This window comes from Leuciscus leuciscus, assembly GCF_965113295.1.
Source record: "Leuciscus leuciscus genome assembly, chromosome: 18".
Classification (NCBI taxonomy): Eukaryota; Metazoa; Chordata; class Actinopteri; order Cypriniformes; family Leuciscidae; genus Leuciscus; species Leuciscus leuciscus.
In genome coordinates this window covers 29306035-29330182 of record NC_138742.1, presented here as the reverse complement: position 1 = coordinate 29330182, position 24148 = coordinate 29306035, and the positions used below count along the sequence as shown (strand labels likewise).

Here is a 24148-nt window from a genome sequence, read left to right as displayed (position 1 = left end):
CAATAATCCACTGCTTTCATTTTGTTTTATGATAAATATGCTGGCATTATCTGCCATTGTAAATCTCACATCAGTCGAGCAGTAGTTTGTAGATCTGTGTGTGTGTGTGCGCAGAGCTGGTGATTAAGAATGAAGATTACCCATGTCTGCTGTGTGAGAACAACTTCCCCAGTGAAGACATGTTAGCGGAGCATCTTCAGAGCTTTCATCAGAGAGGAAGTACAGAGGACAAAGAGTTTAAATGTCGCTCCTGCGGAAAAGAGTTTCCTGTCAAACAGGCCCTGCAGCGCCAGTCAGTACCACACACACACACACACACACTCACACTCACCGTATACACAGCGTCTCATGTGTGGTAATGCTGATATCCTGTTTATTGGTAGTGTTCTTCACTGTACAGAGAGCTCAGCTTCATCAGAAGACCCTTCAAAAGTTCATCAGTGTGTCCTGTGTCACAGCACTTTCTGTTCAGAGTCCAGGTACACCAATCTGGAGTCGCCTTACCGTACCAAACCGGCTGATGTAGCAATCAAACACATCCGCTCTAATGCACAATGCTCACTTTTCACCATCCGTATATTTTTGCATTGCATATTCTGTTTCACCTGGAATTACAGGAGCATCACAGTTGGTTGGAAACAGTGTTTTATGTTGACTGAACAAATATTATGTTTGTGTGTGACAGTTTTGAGCAGCATAAAGAGGCGTGTAAAGGAGACGGTCGGTTCATCTGTAAGTCGGAGAGCTGTGGGAAAAGATTTAAAAGTAAAGACGCCCTGAAGAAACACAAAGGCAACGTCCACACAGGTTGGTCTCACACACACACACACACACACACACACACACACACACACACACACACACACACACACACACACACACACACACACACACACACACACACACACACACACACACACACACGAGACGAGAGTGAGGCGAGTGTGAAATTACCCGTCTGTAATGAGAGTCTAATCAGCGGCTGTTTAACATCTTCATTAATCTCCTGGTTTCTGATCCGCTCTTCATCCCCTCTGTCTGTCAGATAAACGTTAAGCGCTCCCTCCCTCTCTGCGCTCATCTTTTCACCAGACTCTCAGCCAGAAGCGCAGACAACTGAGGAAATTAGTCAAAGACCCTCTAATCGGCCGATGAAAGCATGATTCAGAATGTTTTCAATATTATTGTCAGTAATTATAATTGGACCGTTTGGCCACATGCAAGTCAATCAGTCATTTGCAAATGAATCCAAACTGTGTAAAGCTGAACGATTTACTGAGTGCTTGTGGAAGTGCTTGTAGGCACATAAATGATTGTGCGTGTTTTGCTATAATAAGAGCATTTAAAGTTGACATGGAAATCAGGAGTTTTTTGCTGTTTTGAAATAGTGTATTATGTAGACGTAAACATTGACAATGCAAACTCTCTCACTAGTCTTCTCCATTGTTCAGTGCATTCTGGGCTGTAAATATTGGCTCTGAATCAGTTCCTCAAATGCACTGAGGGATGGGATAGTGCCCTCACTGCGTCAAGTTTTCAGTATTACATTTTTTAAATTTATTAAACAACCTCGCTTTGCATGCCAACAACTCATATTTATTTTACGGACACCACCTTACTATTCTTTTCGCACTGCACAGATACTCTAGACACTTTATTTGACCTGTTTCCAGTAAACATGTTTATTTACAAGTTTAATTTACGTGAATGGTTTGCAATTTTATTTGTTATTCATTTAAATAATTTCTGACGCTCACATCAAAGCCAACTCCAGAAGATGATGAATCACTCTGGATTTTTAAATATCCTCAAAACCACGAGTAACACCGTGTCCTAACCAGACGAGCCACAGCCAATCAGAAGAGCGCACTGCACTTGCAACCAAATAGATAAGCACATAATCAAATTCATAAATATAAAAAAAAAAAAAAAAAAAATACTGAGTGACTGAAACAATCTTTGTCAGAGAATACACTTGTTTGTTCACAGTTTAAATATTTGTTTTCTTTAATATATTTTGAAGATCTGAGGTGAATTATCCATTGTCGCTTTCAGTACGGCTATAAGGGTCATGCAAAATTATATTCAAACTCACATTTTATTATTTTAACGTTAAATAAAGCACATAATCAGTAATTATAATTTATGGGCAAACTTCCATGGGCGAAATGCAGTTATTTCAATAGGAATCCGTGCAGTCTGGAATTTACCCATGCAGATTTTGCGCCATATTCAAGTTTTAAGTTGCAAATTCGCCGTGCTGAACAATATAATGCTGCTTAGTTTGAAACTGACCTTTGAATAAGCAGTGTTTCATGTATAACAGACCTTCTTTGCTCGCAAACCTTCACCTAATTTCGATAATGTGACTGTGCCTTAACAGGTTTTTTTGTACACAAAAACAGCTTGCTCAGATATCATTATGGTTAGTTATGAAATCACAGTCATTACCTCATTAACATGTGATTGGCCACAGTTACATAGCAACACTTATTTAATTTTAACAGCTTGCCAGTATGCTGAAATTAACCAATCACAAGATAGGTAATTTACATATTGAAATTTTAAAGATACAGTAAAAAAAAATATATATATATATAAAAAAAAAGAGTAAATGGATCAGTGAGAGGGTGGAAAATAACTAAATATATACTTATAATAACGAAGGGGCCATTTACACAACAACAAAAAACAGTAAACGTCTGATGCATTTTGGCCGTTCATTTACACGACAACTGCGTTTTGGGGGCCTGAAAATGCAAACATTTGAAAACGGGTTTCAAAGTGCACATTTTTTAAGTCAATACTGGTATCGTCTCCGTCTAAACATACTTTTTCATACGTAGAAGAATGCATAAGTGCGCAGGTGCGTAGTGTTTTTAGTCGCTTTCACGGATCCGTGTGAATGGGGATCATTCTCAAAAACACAAAGGAAGAACTTTTCCATTTTCTTCCATCATTGTCGTGTAATAAACCCTAAATTACGACTGCTTTTACTGCAAGAAACCTTGACTGACATTAAAGTGGATTTATAACAGAATACAGAGCTACAAAGGGTAGAATATGGCATTTTAAAGCCTTTTAAAATACCAGTACTTTAAGAACTGTTATTGACGGATCTCGTGTCCACTTACTTCCCTACTGGAAATACATGTTAGCTGACCTTTCACCCGTGTTAAATATAGTTGTTTTTCCTTTTTTTCTTGGTTGTGTACTTCATGCTGAACCAGGAACTGATTTATTTAAGGGCTTCCTGATGTTTATTTGAAAGACTGTTTGAACTGATGCAGTGTCTCCATTAGCATCTCCTCATGCCATTAGGATCTACCGCTGATGTGATGTATGATCTGTGTGTGTGTGTGTGTGTGTGTGTGTGTGTGTGTATGTGTGTGTGTAGGGAGTGCTCGCAGGAAGTTGGTATGCACCATCTGTAGTAAGAAGTGCTCATCCTCACTCAACCTGCAGGAGCACCGCAAGGTCAGATCACACCTCCATAAATCTCCTCTTATCGTTCATCCAATCCACCTCTTCATATTTCTTACCTTTCGCTCATCTATTTTGTCTTTAATCTTTCTCCTCTGTCATGCCATCTATCCATCTGTCCTTTCTCTGGCCCTGTCTCAAATGGCACCCTCAGCCCTTGCAGGTCTCCATACTTTGAGTTCATGCTTCTAGCATCTGATTCACTAAAGGAATTATGCAAATATGGTAATGAGACAAACATGCTAAAAAATATAGTGCTGAAAACAATTAGCACCAGGCCTTTTTTTTTTTCTCGTGGTGACTGTCCCTGAGTTCCAAAAAGGTATAATGTTATATAGATTGAAAGTAATAGTTTTCTGTTGTGAATAAAATATTAAATTAATGATTTATGTAATCATTTGTTGTGCTTTTGAAGCAGAAATCAGTTTAAATGTTTTAAAAAGCCGTTAATTACAATAACTAGCTGATAGAACTATTGCAAAAGAAAAAGAACAAAGACTTGAGACATGACTAGGACTTCAACCCAATGATTGAGACTTGACTAGGATTTGGACCCAAAACTTGAGACTTGACTAGGATTTGGACCCAAAGACATAAAACTTGACTTGGACTTGGACTTGGACCCAAAGACTTAAGACTTCACTTGGACCTGGACCCAAAAGACTTAAGACTTGACTAGGACTTGGACCCAATGATTGAGACTTGACTAGGATTTGGACCCAAAGACTTGAGACTTGACTTGGACCCAAAGACGTGAGACTTGACTTGGACCCGGACCCAAAGATTGAGACTTGACTAGGACTTGGATCCCAAGACTTGAGATTTGAGGCTTGACTAGGACTTGGACCCAAAGACTTGAGACTTGACTAGGACTTGGACTCAAAGACGTGAGACTTGACTTGGACCCAAAGATTGAGACTTGACTAGGACTTTGATCCAAAGACTTGAGACTTGACTAGGACTTGGACCCAAAGACTTGAGACTTGACTAGGACTTGGACCCTAAAGACTCGGGACTTAACTTGGACTTGTACCCTAAAGACTTGAGACTTGACTTGGACTTAGCCTTTAGGGACTTGTGAACATGTCTGCCAAATATACATGTGACACCAAATGTTACTATACATATACACAAACAACATCTGTCGCTGAAACTGCATAATCACAAAAATACAATTATTCTAATCAATATTAAATTCACACTTAAATATGACTAAAACATCATACTAAAATGACAAATGGGACATCTTACAGTCACAAATGAAGGTCACTAGATGATAAATTGTCAAGTGTGCCATTTAGGACAAGGCCTCTATTTGTCCATCTCTCATGTCTCGCTTGTGTTTTCGACTTCCCATTTTTCTATTTCTTTGGCTGCTGTATGATCCATATACATAATTTTCTCCTCATCAGTTTCATTGTTTTTGAAAAGCTAGGGAATAAAAAAAAAAAAAATGAAATTTGGCCGTCTTAGACTCTGGTTCGCTCTTGTATGCCGTCCATCTCTCTGTCTCTCAGTAGGAGGTGGGCTTCATGTTGATGTTGTAAGGTTTTCCACTGGTGTAAGTGTGTTCAGAAAGGTCGTCTTTTGTTTCACAAGCTCATCCCTGTGGCCCTTGTGAAATTTAAGAGCTGGGAGACCAGACTGCCCGGCCTTCCTGTTGGCGTCAGGGTTCCCTCTGCAAAAAGACCTGAGAAATATCAGACAAATAGCTTCAAACAAATAGATGACTTCATCATCATCATCATCACCATCTCCAACATCACCACAAAAGTCAGAATTCTGAGCTTCTCTTCACTGTTCCTGGTTAACTTTCTCTTGGGAATATTCATGGTTTGGGTATGTGGGCTTCCTTTTCAAAATATATACCACTTTTTAGATGCTTTTCAATGAAACCGCAACTTAAACCTTGGCAGAGTGAGTTGAGAGGGACAAATGAAGGTAATTTGAGTTTCTGACTGGAGGAGGTAGGTGAAGAACCACAATGCAGTTTTAATGTTCTTACAATTGGAATGCATCCCAAGCTTCCACTGCTCCACCAAACCAACATCCCTTTCTGTTTTGGCCTGGAGAATGCTATCGTCACTCTCTTTGCCTAAACTTGACGTAAAACAGGCACTTCCTCCTGTCAGCGTTCACTCATCAGCAGTTATCAGTGCAGCCGTTCTGAGAGCGAGCCTTTCCAGTCACAGCTGTCCGGATTTGGCTTCAACCTGCAAGAGCATCATCTGCGTTTGCCGCTCTGGTGTGTGTTTCTGATTGTATGGCAGCGGTCGGTTACTCTAGAGAGGAAATGCTAATGTTTCTGTAAAATTTGTCCCACAGGTAGTGTTAAATCCATCCTGTTTGGCGCTTCTATGTTCTTTTGTTTTATTCGAGATTTGCTTGCTCTTAAACAAAAATACATTCAAATTAATTAAAGTTATGTTACAATATTTAGAATATTCATTAGTGGTACACTCCAGTTGAATTGAGATTTACATCTATCCAGTTAGTCAAACATTTATTCATTTATTCTATATCACAAGGCATAAGAAATAAAAATAACAATAAAAGCAAAGAATGTAAATTATTAAATTGATTTAAAATGTATTAAACGACAAGAGAAGGATACATATATAATATAGATATAGTCTGGATTTGAATGTGACTAACTGTAATAGCACATGTGGAGCACATCTGATCTCTTCTGGAAGCTGGTTCAGTTACGGGTGGCTTAAGAGATGAAAGCGGACTCACCTTGCTTTGAGTGAACCCTAGGTATTTCTAACTGTCTTGATCATGATGGTCTGAGTGATCTGTTAATATTCAGTGTGCATATCTTCAATGTAGTGAGGTCCTAGGCCAGTGATTTATAAACACGTAATTGTAACTGGAAGTCAGGACTGGTTAGATATGTTCATATTTTCTGGTTCTGCTCAGACTCCTGGCAGCAGTGTCCTGTATGAGCTGCAGCTGTCTTATGCTCTTTTTGGGAAGGCGTAAGGAGATCATTACAAAATTGTGGCACCCTGCTAAAAAAAAAAAAAAAAAAGTATGAACAAGTTTCTCTGATTCTTGACTAGAAATAAAACATCTAATTCTTAAAGGGGTCATATAATGCCATATTTGTACAAGCTAATATGATTCTTTAGGGTCTAAATTAAAAGTTTGTAATATACTTTAATAAAAAATTCTCATTAGTATTGTAAGAAAACACTCATTTTACCTGGTCAAAAACAGCTCTGTTTTCAGCACGCCGTTTAAGTGCATGTGTCTTTAAATGATAATGAGCTTTGCTCACCCCGCCCCTCTGTTCTGTGCGCACACCTTTTGTAATAATAACACAATAACCATAACGCGTTGTTCATTATAAACGTGGGATTATGAATTATATTGAGAACGTCGTACATAGAAAACATGCCGTAATGTACCCTGAGTGTAAACAGCCGCATTCATCGTGAAGCGTGCTAGCGATTTGCAAAGATTAATATAAATATTAATATAAAGGTTAATAAAACGTTACACTCACTTCTTCTTCTGGAGGTGCAGCAGGAACACGAATAGTTGGTACCGATCCTTTTTTCAGGAGCCGCTTCTTAGCAAAACCAGCTTTATACTGACCTCGTTTGTAAAGCAGTCTGGCGTGTGAAATGATTCGCGCAAACATGAGAGCATTGACGTTGATCGTGGGGAATATTCCCTTCGGAAACAAACTCAGCCACTGCGTCTTCAGCGGTTCGGTTTTAGGAACATCAAAATGACTGATGTGTTCGTTATTGCACCGAAGAACAGAACACCACACTCGCTTAGACGCCATTCTGCTCATAGACAGTGCTCCAGCGTATCAACAATGACGCGCGGACTATGATGACAGCTCGCTCACGAGCGAGGGCGGGTCTGTGTTGAAACGCTGCTGTCAATCAACAATCGTGGGAGGGGCGTCCAACCGTGTGACGTCACTAGGTCGAACGGCTTGATTTGAGACGGGGAAACATATAAGGAGAAAAACACTGGATGGATTTTTATCATTTTATGATGGTTGTGTACAGGCACTGCCAACACACATTTCAGTACAATCAACTTGTAAAAGTGCATGTACCATTATATGACCCCTTCAAACATTTTTTTTTGATGATAATATGCTAATTATTGCTTTGTCATCACTACTGAAACTAAGGTCTGACTCCATAATCACACCAAGATTCCTGACTTGATTTTTAGTTTCTTTGACCCCAAAAGTCAAGGTATGCGTTCACCTCGAGAATTTCATCTTTATGTCCAAATGCAATGACTTCAGTTTTGTCTTTGCTTAACTGAAGAAAGTTTTGGCACATCCAACTGTTAATTTCATCAATGCATTAACACAGGGTATTCACAGGGCTGTAGTCGTTAGGTCGGAAGGGCTTGGTAGATCTGAGTGTCATCTGCATAACTGTGGTAAGCAATTTAGATCTTTCTCATTATCTGGGTCAGTTAGACCATATACAAGTTGCACAGGAGTGGTGCAAGAACTGAGCTTTGTGGGACTCCACTTAGACTTATGTTCACATTGTAACCCCTCCTTTCTAATTATGACTTGAACCTTTTGAGGACCATCCCAGAAAGACCATCCCAGTTTTTCAGCCTGTCAAGAAGTATGCTGTGATCGACGGTGTCTAATTTGCCTGTATCTTTATTTAGGTGTCATTTAATATCTTTACGAGTGCTGTGTCTGTACTATGGCCCTGTTTAAACATGGTATTTAGTTGTGTTTTGGTCGACGGGGTCTAAAACTTTTTGAGCTTGTCCACTTTCCACCACTTCCAGTGGCAGTCGAAAACACATTCGACCAGATTGTTTTTTGGGGGGGGGGTGGTTTTTTCAGGAAGTCTCATTGAGATCAAAAACCTCTTTTATAAGAGAGACCTGGCCAAGGTAGTTTTTGTAGTTTTGTAGTTTAAACAAAAGGTAGACTTTTGTAGTTTAAACGCACATGTGGTCGAATGCGCTTGAAAGACCGCCTACTGACCTAGTGTGTAAACATGGGAAGCGCTCTAGCCAGACGGGATTTAAACTTTTTGGCTGAAGACCTAAGTTTGGTTTGAAGACAAGAAGTTTGGTTCTCTCACTATTCCTGATTTCTAACACACACTCACAGCGTTCGGCTGGTCTTGCGGCTGTCAGAGCACACGCAAAAGCTGATGCTCTTCGTATAGTATCTGCTGTCTCCTGTCACATTCATATGTTTGCCCGAGCTTATTTCGTCCATTAGATCGAAAGATCTGAAAAAGCCCAAACATTTACCCACCCATAGACCCTCACCTCGAAGAAATCAGGACAGAAGTGGTTGAAAGTGGACAGAAGAGATGGATTGAAACACCAGGTGTAAACAGGAATATGTCTCCCTCATCTACTGTCTACAAATGGTATATAATGCAGTCGGAAACCAGATTAAAAGATGTTCAAGTATCCTTTTTATCTTAGGACTTTGCTCATAAAAAAATAAATAAAAAAAATTGACCATCTTGCCTATGAAAGGAAGGTTTGACTTTGGTCTATAGTTGCTCAAAATGGTGTTATCCAGATTGCTCTTTTTCAGGAGAAGTTTAACAACTGTGGTTTTCAGGGACTCTGGAAAAGTCCCAGTAAGAAGTGAGGCATTGACCACTTCTAGGAGATCTGCTTCTTAAACACACTTTTGAAAAAAACATGTGGGAAGTGTTTCAAGGGAGCAGGCTGATGTTTTAAGATTCTGTACAGTTTCTTCCAAGATTTGACCATCAATTACCTCAAAATCAGACATGGTGGCTAATGGAAACAAACTCATTGCATTTGCTTTTGGAGAGCAGTTCACTGGGAATGTGACTCGTAGGGTTTGTTAATCTCTCTACATTAGCAAAAAGAGTGTGGATGTTGTTTAAGTTGCTGTTTATAATGTATGGAAAGAAAGTCTGTCCAGCTAAAAGAAAGTTTAGGGAGAAGCTAATCTTTTAAAATGTTAGGTTATGTATGCGCAACTAACGCATGTACCTTTCTGAACTCATTGATGGAAGAATTTTGGCATTATGTAGGTCTAAAAAATACTCCCCCACTGCATGATGAATTTAAGTTTAATTTCAGCAAAATGAAGTTTAAATCTCTGTGGCCTTACTTGATTTCCTAGGCTGCCCGTTATACAAACATGCAATTTGGTAACAGACCTTTTTCCTGGCTCTCCATCTCTCTCCATCTTTGTCTGAATAATAGATGTCCGACCTTCCTTTTTGCACCAGACCATGTCCATCTGACTGCAGTTCATTCGTACCAGCAATGCCATTTGGAAAGCCTGCAAATATGATTTGCTCTGTGAGGGTGGAAGCTCAACGGCTTTCTTTAGAGTCTCTTCCACATTCAGACAATTTCTCTATATGTTCGTAAACTGGCATGAGAAGATTACGAGTGCCAAGCGTTTCACAGAAAACTAAGCTGTTAGAGATATGAATTGAGAGCAGAGCGTATAGGAGAAGAGATAAGAGAAGAGAGTTTAAAGAGTTTCATCTCAGTGATTGTGACATTTCACATTAAATGACCATACAAAAGCAGATATAGGCTATTCACAGAGGAGATGGGCCAGTTTTTACTTAAAGGGTTAATTTGCCTAAAACTTGAACATTTTGTCATCATTTATTCACTCTCATGTCGTTCCAAATCCAGAAGACTTCCATTCATCTTCAAAACACGCATGCAGATATGTTTAATAACACCTGAGAGATTTCTGTCCCTCCATTGAAATCCATTAAACCAAACATTTGACAAAGTCTAAATTAAATCAGTTCATCATATAAAGTCTCTTCAGAAGACTTGGACTAAACTGCTCAGTTCATATGGATTACTAAGGGAATTAATATTTATAGTAATTTAGAAGGGAATTATTAAGGGAAAAGTGTTTATTTATTTTTTCCATTTTTTTGTAGCCATTTCGTTCTTCCGGTTGAAAAAGCAAAGTTAAGCAAACGTCATGAAAAGTGAGGTGTATGCGTTAATTCGGAGTGGTGATTGGCTGCTGTGGCTGGAGAGTGTCTACGTCATCAGTGTCTGAGCTTTTCTACGCATTATTCATGAGAATGAACTCTTTTAATCCAATCACTGCACTGTATCACAGAAACTAAAGCTGCTGCTCTCCGTATGTTTTTCATGTGTAAATTACGTGAGCTTATTTCGTCCATTAGATCGAAAGATCTGAAAAAGCCCATCCATTTACCCGCCCATAGACCCTCCGCTCGAAGAAATCAGGACAGAAGTGGTTGAAAGTGGACAAAAGAGACGGTTTAAAACACCAGGTGTAAATGGATATATGTGTCTCCCTCGTCCACTTGTGATCCGATCAACCAAAACTCATTTTAATACCAGGTGTTAACAGGACATCTAAGATGATCAAGTGACTAATAGGCCTGGAATGATTTTAGGGCAAGTAAACAATGACAGAAATGTCATTTTTGGGTGAACTATACCTTTACAAATATGTAAATTCATCTAGTGGACTTCTGCATTTTGTGACACAGCTTACCCCACCCCGTATATGCCCTCGATAAGTCTTTATATGTTCTCACAGAGACGATTTTTGAGCGTTACATGTACTAGACTTGACCTTAAAATTTAACAAAACAGAATTATAAGGAGGCATTGCTGCAAAAGCCTTGTTGAAGGGCAATAAAATTCCACTGGAAAAATCCCTCAGATTTATAGTTGTGGCTAATTTTTTGACAGTAAACATTAAATCTTGTCCAGGAACACATACAGCGTATGAAGACAGTACAATTGTTTTTCTTTTATGTTGCATTCTGTTGTAGCTTTAGAGCTGAGTGAAACGAGAAAACAATTGCACGGACTCCCAAGTTCATTTCATTGAATCAGGTTATTCATACAGTTTGTTTGAATTAACTAGTTAATAAAGTCACTCAGTTAATTTTGTTTGTAGTTTTCATTAGTCAGTTTACGTCTTATAATGTAACAAATGTCTTTGAATCAGTTATATTTTTAAGATCTATTTTTGAATTCATTTAAATCATAATAGTCACACTTAAAGTTGTTGGGAGAAATAAATACTGTACGAATACTATATAATAGTATGTAATGCAATTACTTTTTCAAAAGAGCAACTGACTGTAGTTTATGTACTTCAAATTATTAGTAGCTTGTAGTTCGCAAAGATAGTGTTTCAAAGTACCTCAACCCTGGATTTACATCAAGTACTGTGACACATGTGGTGCCTTGTTTTCATCGTACTGGATGAAGTAGCGGAGAAAATTTGACAGTTTTATTATTGACTGTTTGTAATTTTCAACAGAAACTGACTGGCTGGAGTTCACTGTAATTTGTACCTCCTGATTCCCTGTGAGAAATCTGACTCTGTTCAGACAGACTGAAATGTGAACGTTTTTCAGCCGAAGAACTCTTCCCATTGAGCGAAATTGTATTTAGCAGAGGAGCTATACAAAACCGCTCAGAAGTTTAATTACATTTCCATCTGTGTGTGTGTGTGTGTGTGTGTGTGTTGTCCTCTGTGAGTTGGGTTGAGGATATTTTCAAGGTCACACACTAAGAACAGGCAACTAAATCCCACCCAAGAGTTCAGCAATCACCCACAATGGTCCATTAAAAGACTTCAGATGTGTTCTGGTCATTACGGTCATACACTGAGCGTTCGATTCTGGTCTGGTCTGTCAGTGTGTTTTACTTTGTGGTTACTAAACACAGTTTGTGACACTGAAAGTTCAGCAATTGAACGTTTTTTTGAGCCCTTAAAGTGTCCTCGTGAGGTTTCAAACCTGTATGACTTTCCTCTGTGAAACAGAAGATATTTAGAGATTTATTTATTTTTGTCCGTAAGTGGAAGTAAATGGTAACCAAAATTGTCTACCAAAATTCTTCAAAATATGCATGAAATCTCCTTTAAAGACCTGCAAGTATTGTTCTGAATTATTTTTTTTTGTATTTACAGTATTTACATGTTATAATGTTGGTGTATTTCCAGGTTCATGAGGTCTTTGACTGTACGGCCTGTGATAAAAAGTTCATCTCCGTGAATCAGTTGAAGCGACACATGATCTCACACTCTGGTGAAGAACATGCACTCACATACATACACATAATATATGAGTAAAACATTGTTTACGAAGATGCTGTTGGCTTTGCATTCTCTTTGTGTTTGTAGAAAAGCGCCCGTACACCTGTGATATCTGCAGTCGAAGTTTCAAGCGTCTGGATCAGGCCACGGCTCATAAGATCATCCACAGTGAAGATAAACCCTACAAGTGTAAGGTGTGCTGGAAGGAGTTCGCTCACCGCAACGTCTACAAAAACCATAAAAAGGTGCTGATCAGTCTATGTGTTTATTCCTGATGTCTTGAGAGGCCATATCCTGTGTTTCTGATGTTCCAGTTTAAAGTGCGGCAGAGAGGCAGAATTAAACTGGAAAGACAGATGGTTGGAGAGACCGATAGATTGATCTGACAGATTTTTGGTCAAATAAACTTCTGGCATCTTATCTTAACTGAGATCTGGAGCCCAATCAGCCACTGTGGAGCCTAATCAAACCCTTCAGCCTAACCCTGACCTGTAATGACCCCACGCGACCCCTGACCTTTAACATCGCACAGATAACATGAAGCCCAAAACCCCACACAGCTCCCAACAGAGAGTGTGTGAAATAGAGAAAAGAGCACAGAAAATCAACATTCAGATTGATAATAAGGCATCATTTACTTTCTTAATAAATGACTCGAATTAGTGATAAATGAAAACTTATATAAAATGTAATAATTTTGGGGATGATTTGCAAAGACTTTTGTGCTGATCTGACATAAAGGACATTTCCCTAACACATTCTAAGAGCTGCCAATCACTACACACTGGGCCAGCTGACCAATCACAGCACATTTCGTATTTCCGAAGGCGGGGCTTCATCGAAATCGCCGTGTTCGAGCCAGACTGGGGAGAGAGGAGCTGTAATAATGTACAATATGTAAAAAATAATGTGTTTTTTTAACAATCAAGCATGAAAACATATTTTAGTACACCCCAAAAACTACATCAAGACTTCGTAAAAGGGCACAATAGGACCCACTCTTTTTTTGTTTTTCACGGACACACACTAGTTTTTCCCAGTGTGATTGTTTTTTCGAGGGTGTTCTGGGTGGTTCAAGCCCGAGTCAATCAGTCCACTCTTAAGTCCCTTAGATTCCACCTTCAAGTCTAAGGGATATTTTTAATTTGCTTAATCCTCCACCAAGTCCAGACACTTCACATTATGTAAATTAAACTCGTTTAAACGGTTTTTGACCCGTTAATAAAAACAATCTCCTGAATCAGTTCTCTGACCTGCTTTTCTGTCTGTAGACACATTCGGAGGAGAGGCCTTTCCAGTGTGAAGAGTGTAAGGCCCTATTCCGCACCCCGTTCTCTTTACAGCGCCACCTCCTCATTCACAACAGTAAGTGTGTGTTCCACGCGTGCAACACGAGTGCTCTGTGTGTGTGTACCCCAGCACCCCCTGAACCCTGGGCTGTGTGTGTGCGGGTGCAGGGGCTCGTGGAGCCAGGATGGGTCTCAGCTCTGCTCTGCCCAGTCTAGACTGATCACACTGAGATTATTGAGCTAGAGGAATTTCCTGCTGTCCTCCCCAGAGACACACACACACACACACACACAGCTAAAACTCTTTTATGTATCTGGTGAGAGGACTTGCACAGAGAGAAACAAAGTGTTGCTCTGCTGTATTTACAGTGTGTGTGTGTGTTTGTGTGTGTGTGTGTGTGTGTGTTTGTGTGTGTGTGTGTGTGATCACTTATTGCCCACTGTGACATAATCTGATCCATCTGTGTCAATATTTGGTTATGAAATAAAGCTGTTTTTGTGACCATCTATTAAACACACATTATCGTTTTAAAAGGCCCGAGTGGCTCAGTGGAGTAAGTCCTCCACAAATATTTCACAAACACCCTCCTTTGTGTTTGTGTGTGTGTGTGTGTGTGTGTGTGTGTGTGTAGTTTAGATCTTTATCGGGGTCTTTTGGCGTAGTGTCGTTTTTCACTTTTTTCAAAGTTCAATATTTACGTTGCAGAAGCAATGGACAAATCAACCAATATCTTTTTAACAATTAACACTTCCAAAATATAATAATTCACCATTTCTGTTTCCAAATATGTTTAGCAAATATTGAGTAATTAATGTATGTTAAAAATATTATTTTCCATGTGTGCATTGCAATTGCTATAATTAAATTGTTTAGCTTATATCAAACTCTTAGTTTGGGGTTCGTAAGATTTTCTATTCAAAGAAATTAAGATGTTTATTTAGCAAGGATGCATTAAATTGATTGAAAGTGACTGTAAATACAGATTTTTAGTTCAAGTAAATGTTGTTCTTTTGAACTTTCTATTTATCAAAGTATTCTGAAAAAAAATATCATGGTTTCCACAATAAAATTCAACATTGATATTTGATAATGATCAGAAATGTTTCTTGATCATCAAAATAACATATCAGAATGATTTCTGAAGGATCATGTGACACTGAAGACTGGAGTAATGATGCTGAAAATTCAGCTTTGATCACAGGAATAAATTACATTTTAAAATATATCCACATAGAAAACATTTTTTTTATATATTGTAATAATATTGCTCAATATTACTGTTTTTACTATATTTTTTATCAAACAAATATACTTCTTTCAAAAACATAAAAAGTTTCAGAACCCTTACAGAACATTTGAACCGTAATGTACATGAATATTACATTCATGTGTTTCAGTCACATGACTATTCTGCTCACCTGTCATATTAATGACTATCAGCGGGGCGAAGTAACTGCGGTGTAAATACAAAACCACAATTCACTGCAAACTCTCTCTTAGATCTGACTCTGCCTCACATCATAAACAATGGATGGAAAAAGTCTTGCCTTACATTTAGTTCTTTTTGAATAATGTTTCACATTATAGAAGTAAAATGAATGCCATTTTATGCTGACTCAAACTCCTAAATGATTTTTCACTGAAGCGAAATGTTGCACAAAGTGACAAAACACAAATTACGAAGTGATTTTGGACCAACTACCCAACATGTGTTGATGCAGAATGCTGTTGGTGGTCGAATCTGCTTTGGGCAAAGGACACATATTAGTGTTCCAGTACCAGGAGCGCAAATACCTCCGTCACCTTTCCCAGAATTCCCCATGTCATCAAAGATCTGAAATGATATCTTGCATGTGTAGTTTTGTTTTGAAATTATGACCACACCAGCAATCTCTTACAGTACAGCGATTGTGGATTGTGACTTCATCCAGTTGCTGGCCTGACAAGACCAGCTTACATGTAAATTCCCATCATGCGTGATCAAAGATGGAGTTACAGTACGTCATCACACCCGGTTTCTTTCAAGAACGCAGCACATAACTTTATGTGCTCTGACATGCGTCCTAATGCCAACAAAACCACCTAATGAATGAAGAGATTCACTGGTACGGAAACGCAGGAAGATTAGCATGTTATGTGATGACAGCCGTCCCGTGCCCATTCATTTAAAGACATTGTTCGTAGTCCAGGTTTTTATAACCCAGCATTCACTCTGTTCTGCTGGTGATTAGATGTGGTGACGTGTTGGACTCCATTCAGCCATTTAAAGACCACAGCTAGAGTTTTGGCACAGACTCTACGTGTTTGTTACAGAAAGCCATTGTTTGAGCTGAAGAGCCTGCTTTCACAGCACATATTTACGTTTCTCTGCGTCGTTTACGATTTTGTGGGATTTGAAGAAAGCTTTGGAAGTTGAACAGAGTGCCATCTTCTGAAAATGATTGTGACCTCCTCTGAGGTGAACAGTTCCTAGCTCTTTCTACCTGATCTTTTATCCTCTCTCTTTATACCCTTCCATCTTCCAAAACAACTGGATAACTGGCCGGCGTCCTTTTTTCGAAAGGGAAAAAGTGGCTCATAAAAGGATAATGGGACAATTTTGACTCGGAGGGCAGCAAAGTGGATTCGGATACAAAAGCGAGTTCCTGTAAAGCTACGATTGAATGGCGCGCTTTTAAATGTGGAACAATGGCTGTCAACATTTGTCTGAAGTTCAGCGTCTCACAGGGAGTCTTGACTGAAATCTTCTGCTCTTCTCTGTGCAGGTGAGAGAACGTTTAAGTGCGACCAGTGTGACGCCACCTTCAAGCGTAAGGACACACTCAACGTGCACATTCAGGTCGTACACGATGGCCACAAGAAGTACAAGTGTGACCTGTGCGAGAAGGCCTTCGTCACGCCGTCTGTGCTCAAGAGCCACAAGAAGGTGAATTCATAATCACAGACATAATGTACTAAAGCACTAAGATCTTATCAGTCTTAACTGATTAAGTAAAAAGGTAAAGCATATATTTAGCAAAATTCTCCTCTCTATAGTTATATTTTTCGAGCTGACTAACAGGATTATGGTTATGCACACATCAACATCATAGACCAAAAGAACAATTCTTGGGATTTAAGAATCAATATCGGTTCATCAAAACGAAATTCGATTAAAATCGAGAAATCTATATTTTCAACCCTGCGGATGATAGACAATGAATCTTTGTTTTTCCCCATGAAATGTGTCTAATGTGAGCACGTGTTAATACTCTCAGCTCTGTGTAACACACTTTACAACTCTTAAAAGTCCCCCTGTGGTGAAAATCAAGCGTTTAATGTTGTTTATATGTCTATGTGGTGTTATTAATATGCTTTAAGAGAGACCATGTGCAAATTCATAAGTCGACACCATTGCTAAAGAGAGTAATCTTCCAATAATTTTAAATCATGCTTTGATATGTTGTTGTGCTTTAAAGAAGTACACTTATTTTGATGTGTTGACTAACTTACTAAAGCACATGTGAAGAGCTTGATTATATTTTAAAAGTCCCCCTGTGGTGAAAATCAAGTTTTGTGTTTTATTAAAATATGTTTTAAGACAAACCATGTGCAAATTCAGGCGGGGATCATTTGCATATTCATAGAATCGCGTATACTAAATGAGGAAAGGGTGTCGAATTACATTCAAGATATTTTAAGACATGAAGAAAAAAAATTCAATATGTCATTTTGTTGATCAAAGATGAGTTTTAAGGGATACAATTATTGACTACAGAGGGTAAACAGGTTTGACTTCAGAACTGGTGCAGTGGTTAGTGCATGTGCTCAAGATAAGATCTATGATATATACAATTATTTTTAATCCTGAAATTCTGATTGGTCAATCCTGACATCCTGCGGTCAAAGAACACCTATTTCGTACATAACTGCTATTTTTATTTTTATTTGATCAATCTGCGCTGACTTCTCACATATAATACAATAGCTCAAATCAATAATTAATGTCCATTAGTTTTTTTATTTCATAAGTAGCTGTGTTAGAAGCATGATAATGTACAGTCGGCCAACATCACAAAAGAGTGCCTCCACTTCAATCTTATGACATATATATGACATATTTTGTGAAACTTACCCAGTGTGAGTTTTATTGAACCAAAATGGAATTGCAGTTTTAATATGCAGTTATGATCTCTGTTTTCTAATAAGAGCACTTTTAGCTCAAATTTGGAAAACTTTTATTATTTTTTTTCATTTAGCTCACATGTATTTCAGCACGGTAACGTTTCCAATGTGTGTTTCCTCACATACGGTGAAACTCAATTCCATAATCATCTTATATCCTGCACATTCCCTCCTATCATAGTGTACCACAGCTCTATCATGATTTATTGCTCCATCTACACAGAGGATGATTGTATTCACATACCATCAACTTCATATTCAATTTCATCTCAGATTTATACTTCAGGTAAAGCACTTAACATGAACAGTAGCACAGTGACACCAAACTCCACTGTAGTTTTAAAGCAGTTGAGATAGCATGGGCTGAATTTGACATTGTGTCTGAAATGTGACCTACTGTTGGCACAAGAGTAAAGAACCTTTACCATATTCATTTACTTTCTGACAGCGTGCAGAGAACAGAAGCCCAGCTGCATGCCAGATACACTATCACTGATATGAAACCCTTAAAGAGTAGTTATTGTGATCGTGAAATCAAAATTGACCGTTTTGAATGAATGTCCCTTATTGTGCACGATTCATCACTGCACGTTAGTCCAAAGGGGGAAAAAACCTGTCCGTGTTCATAACCTTTCAAACTATTATCACTTTCTTTGAGGCTGTCTGTAATGATTTCTGTGCTAGCATAACTAAGACCACAGTTATTTATTTATTTTTCCGGTCCTTAGTTGCAGTGAAAGATTTAGAAGTAATGTTGTATGTCACCACACACACACACACACACACACACACACACACACACACACACACACACACACACACACACACACACACACACACACACACACACACACACACACACACACACACACACACACACACACACACACACACACACAGAGTCATGGTAGAGGGATTCTGGGTTTTCTTTTCTTGACATTTTAAGCAAAAAGCTGTTTTATCCTGATGGAGTGTGTGACAACTGAATCTTTACTGTATTATTATAGGATTACGTATGTGTGAGTGAGTGAATGTGATCGTTCTCACTACCTAAGATGGGAGGGTTTGTATAATACGGTTACATAAGCAATAATATGCAGTCAGCTGGTCATTATCGCAAAATAATCCCCAAAAAGCGTGGCCGGGACCCTGGCATGAAGTTATACTGTTGATGCACCGAAATTAAAATGATGGACTGAAACCAAAAATTCAGAATGCACTGAAATCGAACATAAATAATCAATTAATTATCAATTAATTATTCAAACTTATTTAATAATCAACACTCAAATAGCTAAAACTGAGTTAATATGCACATAAGGCAGTTTTTATATGGACTTTTTAATAACAGAATTGTTTCTACTCCAGTTTGTTGGTGAAATATAAACATTTAAATGTATTAACTTGTTTTCATGACACGTTTATTCAAACATATGTTAAATAATAAGAAAAACATCACTAACATGTTAAGTAAAAATATAATAAATATGTAATACAGTGCATATATTTAGCGAAATGCTCTTATCTTTTAGCTAACTAATGAGTTTATGGAAATTGAATAGCTTTTTTTGAGGTAAAACGTTAAGTGACATAGTATAGCCTACAAGCTGTTTTATTGACGTCTTTCCACGGTTGAAACACTGACTGAGCGATTACGTGAGACAGGATTCATTTCAGTAAGTTGTAACATATCTTTCAACATTCCTTCTGATATTCATGCATGTTTATTTCTTGCAGTAACTAGTAGTAAAGAGTAAGAGATGATCGGATCACACGCTTGAAATGAGGCGCTATAGCGATCCGTCACTCCGTATTAAAGAGCGACAAAACGACATCTATTTGAATTTGGTAATAAAATTGTCAATTTTAAAGCTGAGAATGAATAAAAATATTAATTTAATTTTGTTTACTTAATTTTTATGTATTATTATTATTATTATTAGTGTATGTGAGAAGAGCACAAGAAAGATATGAAACTAGTATTGTATAATACATCAATTATAGAGTTTAGTGTCGTTACACGAAACCACGATTGACCAAACAGAATCAAGTATTGCAAGAAGCTGTGTAATAATCAGGTATATTTCAGTCATATTTCAGTCATAAAATGGACTGTTTGAGTATCTTACAAAATGTTAAGTGCCGTGTCCCGCTCCGTGACACAAACAATCCCCAAACTAATGGTACACAGACGCATCTGGTGGACATGTGTGAGCGTCCGCGCGCGGCGTGTGTACAGGTTTTTATACGACATCACAGGGAGCATTTTAAGGGATTAGACAGAAAGAGTAATGGTATTTTAAACTCTCTTTCCACACTTTATGAGTGAGTGAGAGAGAAAGAGGGGGGTTCAAGAAAGAGGGAGAGGAGAGGAAGGGATGGAGGTGAGGAAGTGGAGATGGGAGGGGAGAGATATGAGGCGGGACAGGAAGTGAGTAGGAAAAGGGAGGAAAAGAGGGAGAAGATAAAGAGATGGAGAAAATACCAGGAGGTGGAGGAGCTGGTGCAGATATTCCCTCCAGCGCTGTGAGATAAGCCTTGTTTACATCAGCTTTATGGGAATGCAGCCTAAAAATGATATGATTCATAGTTTTCCTTCAACTTTAACAATAGCGCTCATGTCATCGCCATGAATAAAGATCTGCATGAGAACATACAGGCTCTGAGGTTTACATAAGTGATTGATGGAATAGTCTACCTAAATATTAAAATTATGTCATAATTTTACACTGGTATGACTTTCTTTTCAAATATTAAATGCTCACCAGTCTTCACATGGTCTCCACACCTCATTTATAGTGACCATATGGCTGTTAAAAGGATAATCCACCCGGAAATGAAAATTGCATTATCATTTACTAACCGTCAGGTTTGCGACGACATGAGGGTGAATAAATGATAATAGCCTCAAAACGTGTTCTCATTTATTTCAGGACTTTGAAAGCCATAGAGTAGCTTTGCATGAGAAACAAATCCAAAATGTAAGTACTTGCGATTCGTTTTAAAGTGGAAGAGTTCAAGTTAACATATACTAATTCAGGTTGCTTTGTTATGTTGTGATATGCATTTCATATGAAATTGAAATAAGTTTCATAGGTAAGAAATGTGTTTAATGCGCTAGTGAGCTCCCGTAAAATTATTATTAAATTGACTTTTTTAACAATAATTTCTACATAAAGATCCTTATGCATCCTTGGATTGGATTAGCTGAAGTTTCGTTTATACTCATCGGCTACAAGATGAAAGCGAGCTTGAAGAGACAACCCTCAAAAAGCAGAAGGAGGCAGGCCCTATCGCACCGACCTCTCCTGACGATGATGTTCGCAACGGTCGGCAGATGCTACAGTCCTGGAAGCCATTAACTTGCTACGTTCGGATCTACGAGCTACCAAAGTTGAAATTTGTCATACAATTGACATGCGCATTGAAGAGATGCTCTCAAATCTGAAACTCAAGTCGCCATCTCGGCCTTGCAAACTACGACCGCGCAACATGGTTCACCTCTGGCCGACCTAGAACGCTCAGCAACTCTTCAAATGCCATAACCAAACTTCAATCTGAGAAATGTGTTTAATAGTAGATGTGTAAAGAAGAGACGGCAAGTCCAACACACACACACATAAAGCTCTTCTGAAAGGTACACTACGTAACTTTTGGCCCTCTTACAGTTATAAAAACGAACACAACTGCATGCATTTTGCAGAAGAACGTAGTTTTGGTTGTGCTTCGGCTCTGCGTGACTGTGTGTGCAGATGAATATGATTATCCTACTGCTCATAAAACATTCACTACAAGACGTAACGGATATGACCAGTTTAGATGGAAAGGATCTAAAGCTGACTAGCTGAAGACGTTACTGTAGCTTTAACCATTAATACACATAGTACTTTCTTGAAAATAAATTCCAGCACAGCACTACTACAACCTTAATGAACTGAGCCTTCACTATAGACAATGCTTTACAATGAACTCTGTTAGAGAGCTACTTATGGCAATTTATCTATTCAATAAAATGCTTTATATAATAAAATACTATATAATTTAGTAATAAAAACACCATCATCTCTGTGTCGCTTTTACAACATTTCAAATCTCTCAGTTCTTGCACTGAAGCACTGAAGATAGCAATGTGCTGAAACGTTTGCTCCTGTTCATTTGTTTTTAATTCACTTTCATGCAATCCATAAAATAAAATAAAATAATTGCTCGTTTTCCAAATCCCTCAGTTCTCGCCATCTCTGCAAAGCCAAACCAATGTTGATTCTGGTTTTATTACGCGCTCTGCCGCGAGTCACAGGCTCTTCTCTGTTCGCCGTTTGTTTAAAACGCTTTGTTTTAACTCGCTTCAGTTCATATCAAGTCAGTTCAGAACAGATCAGATCACTTCAGTTTAGTTCAAAACACATCAGTTCAGTTCAAAATTCATTCAGATCACCTTAGTTCAGGTCAGCTCAGTTTGAATCACATCAGACTGGATCAGTTCAGATCACTTCAGTTCATCAAATATAGATAGGTTAGAGGATCATTCTCAAATGTTAATAATCTGTTTTACTGTGTTTCTCATCCCTTTTAGACACATACAGGAGAGAAGGAGAAGATCTGTCCGTACTGCGGCCAGAAGTTTGCCAGTAACGGCACTCTGAGAGTGCACATCCGCAGCCACACGGGTCAGTCCTCCTCACCAGCCAAACGCACACTCATGCTGATCTTCCAATAATCCTGAGCTTATTTATCTAGTTTCAGAAGTTGGATAATTTTTCTTGCCATGGCATATCTTTAGATACTTGATACTTTAGATGCATTTGTAGGAGTTTCCCTTTTATGATGCACAATTTATGGGAGGAGAGTATTTAAAGGGTACCTATTATGCAAAATTCACTTTTGTAATGTGTTTGAACACTGATGTGTGTCCGCAGTGTATGAGAACAACCAGCCTATAATGGTAAACATCCACTCACTCATTTAAATATATTTTTTTTTTTTCATGAATCAAAAGCAGTCTCTTCAAATGAGCTGATTCAGATTCCCCCTACAATGACGTCATCGTAGGGAGAAGCCCCGCCCACAGCCGGTGACGATCTGCCCTATTAGCATAGAGACTGTGACCTGAGCACAGAGTCCGCCATTTCTGTAGTTGTACAATCTCTTTGCCAAAAAGGGATTAAGAAGTGTTGTGTTTTGGGATGTACCAATGCACATAAGAGTCTGCCATCTGAGTCACTGAGGACATTGTGCTTACATTTCATTTTCGAAGGAAATGTCCCTAACAAAATCGCTTAAGTCTTATACGTTTGCGCCAATCATTATAAGCCAGCAAACTGGCTCCAGTCCAGGATGGTCAATCATACATTTGGGAGTCTTCTCAAGCAGTCATATCCATATTTTCACCTTTATTACAATACAGTATGTAACACAAATGCAATAGCATCTCATAAAAGCATATCAATGTCATAAAAGCAAGATGAAAACATAAGTTAAAACTGTAATCAAACAAAACTATACCTGTTCTATCTCCATGCAGCATATATTCTCTGGCTCTGTAGGCATTTTACAACAGTTCCCACACAAGCACCTGGACAGAGATTTATAGATTATCATTACAGAACATGCTGATCGCTGACTTGAAGATAGTTAACTCCACATCACTTACTGACAGTTTCTGAGATTCTCAGTGCGTGAGATTGTCTTTGTTTTGTTGTTGCTGGTATGCCGGAGCATGAGCTCTTGAAGCTTCGCCCTCTTCTTGAAAGGGGGCCGGAAGCACCAGCTCATTTACATTTAAAGGGACACATACACAAAAGCGGCGTGTTTTTGCTTGCCCCCAAAAAGAGTCAATTTTAACATGCTATAACAATTATTTGTGGGGTATTTTGAACTAAAACTTCAAATACACACTCTGGGGACATCAGAGACTTATTTTACATCTTGTAAAATATGCATAATTAGGTCCCCTTTAAATTAATCGCTTTGCGATTTAGGTTTGCGCTGGTCAATTTACTGGTATTTGCACCATTTGCATCACCCAAAAAAAGCATGTCTTAAACCAGAACCTATTTGCGCTGCTCTTGGTAAGATTGTGTTGGTCATTATGGAAATGATCTGGCCGCGTCTGTGTTCTTCAGTTTGCGTCAGTAGATCCTCTCG

The 24148-nt window shown here is 38.5% G+C and overlaps 1 protein-coding gene across 2 annotated transcripts in view; it reads left to right on the top strand.

The window, feature by feature from the left end:
• The window catches only part of prdm5 (PR domain containing 5), a 97546-nt gene that overhangs the window by 22899 nt on the left and 50499 nt on the right, over window positions 1–24148 (top strand). The window contains exons 5-13 of one of the 2 annotated variants that reach the window (XM_082145129.1): window positions 115–292; window positions 384–479; window positions 686–807; window positions 3398–3477; window positions 12458–12542; window positions 12638–12795; window positions 13822–13915; window positions 16606–16766; window positions 22578–22671. In XM_082145129.1, the coding sequence (XP_082001255.1) occupies window positions 115–292; window positions 384–479; window positions 686–807; window positions 3398–3477; window positions 12458–12542; window positions 12638–12795; window positions 13822–13915; window positions 16606–16766; window positions 22578–22671 (1068 nt within the window). The remainder of the gene's footprint in view (window positions 1–114; window positions 293–383; window positions 480–685; window positions 808–3397; window positions 3478–12457; window positions 12543–12637; window positions 12796–13821; window positions 13916–16605; window positions 16767–22577; window positions 22672–24148) is intronic. The other variant, XM_082145130.1, reaches the window with a different exon arrangement.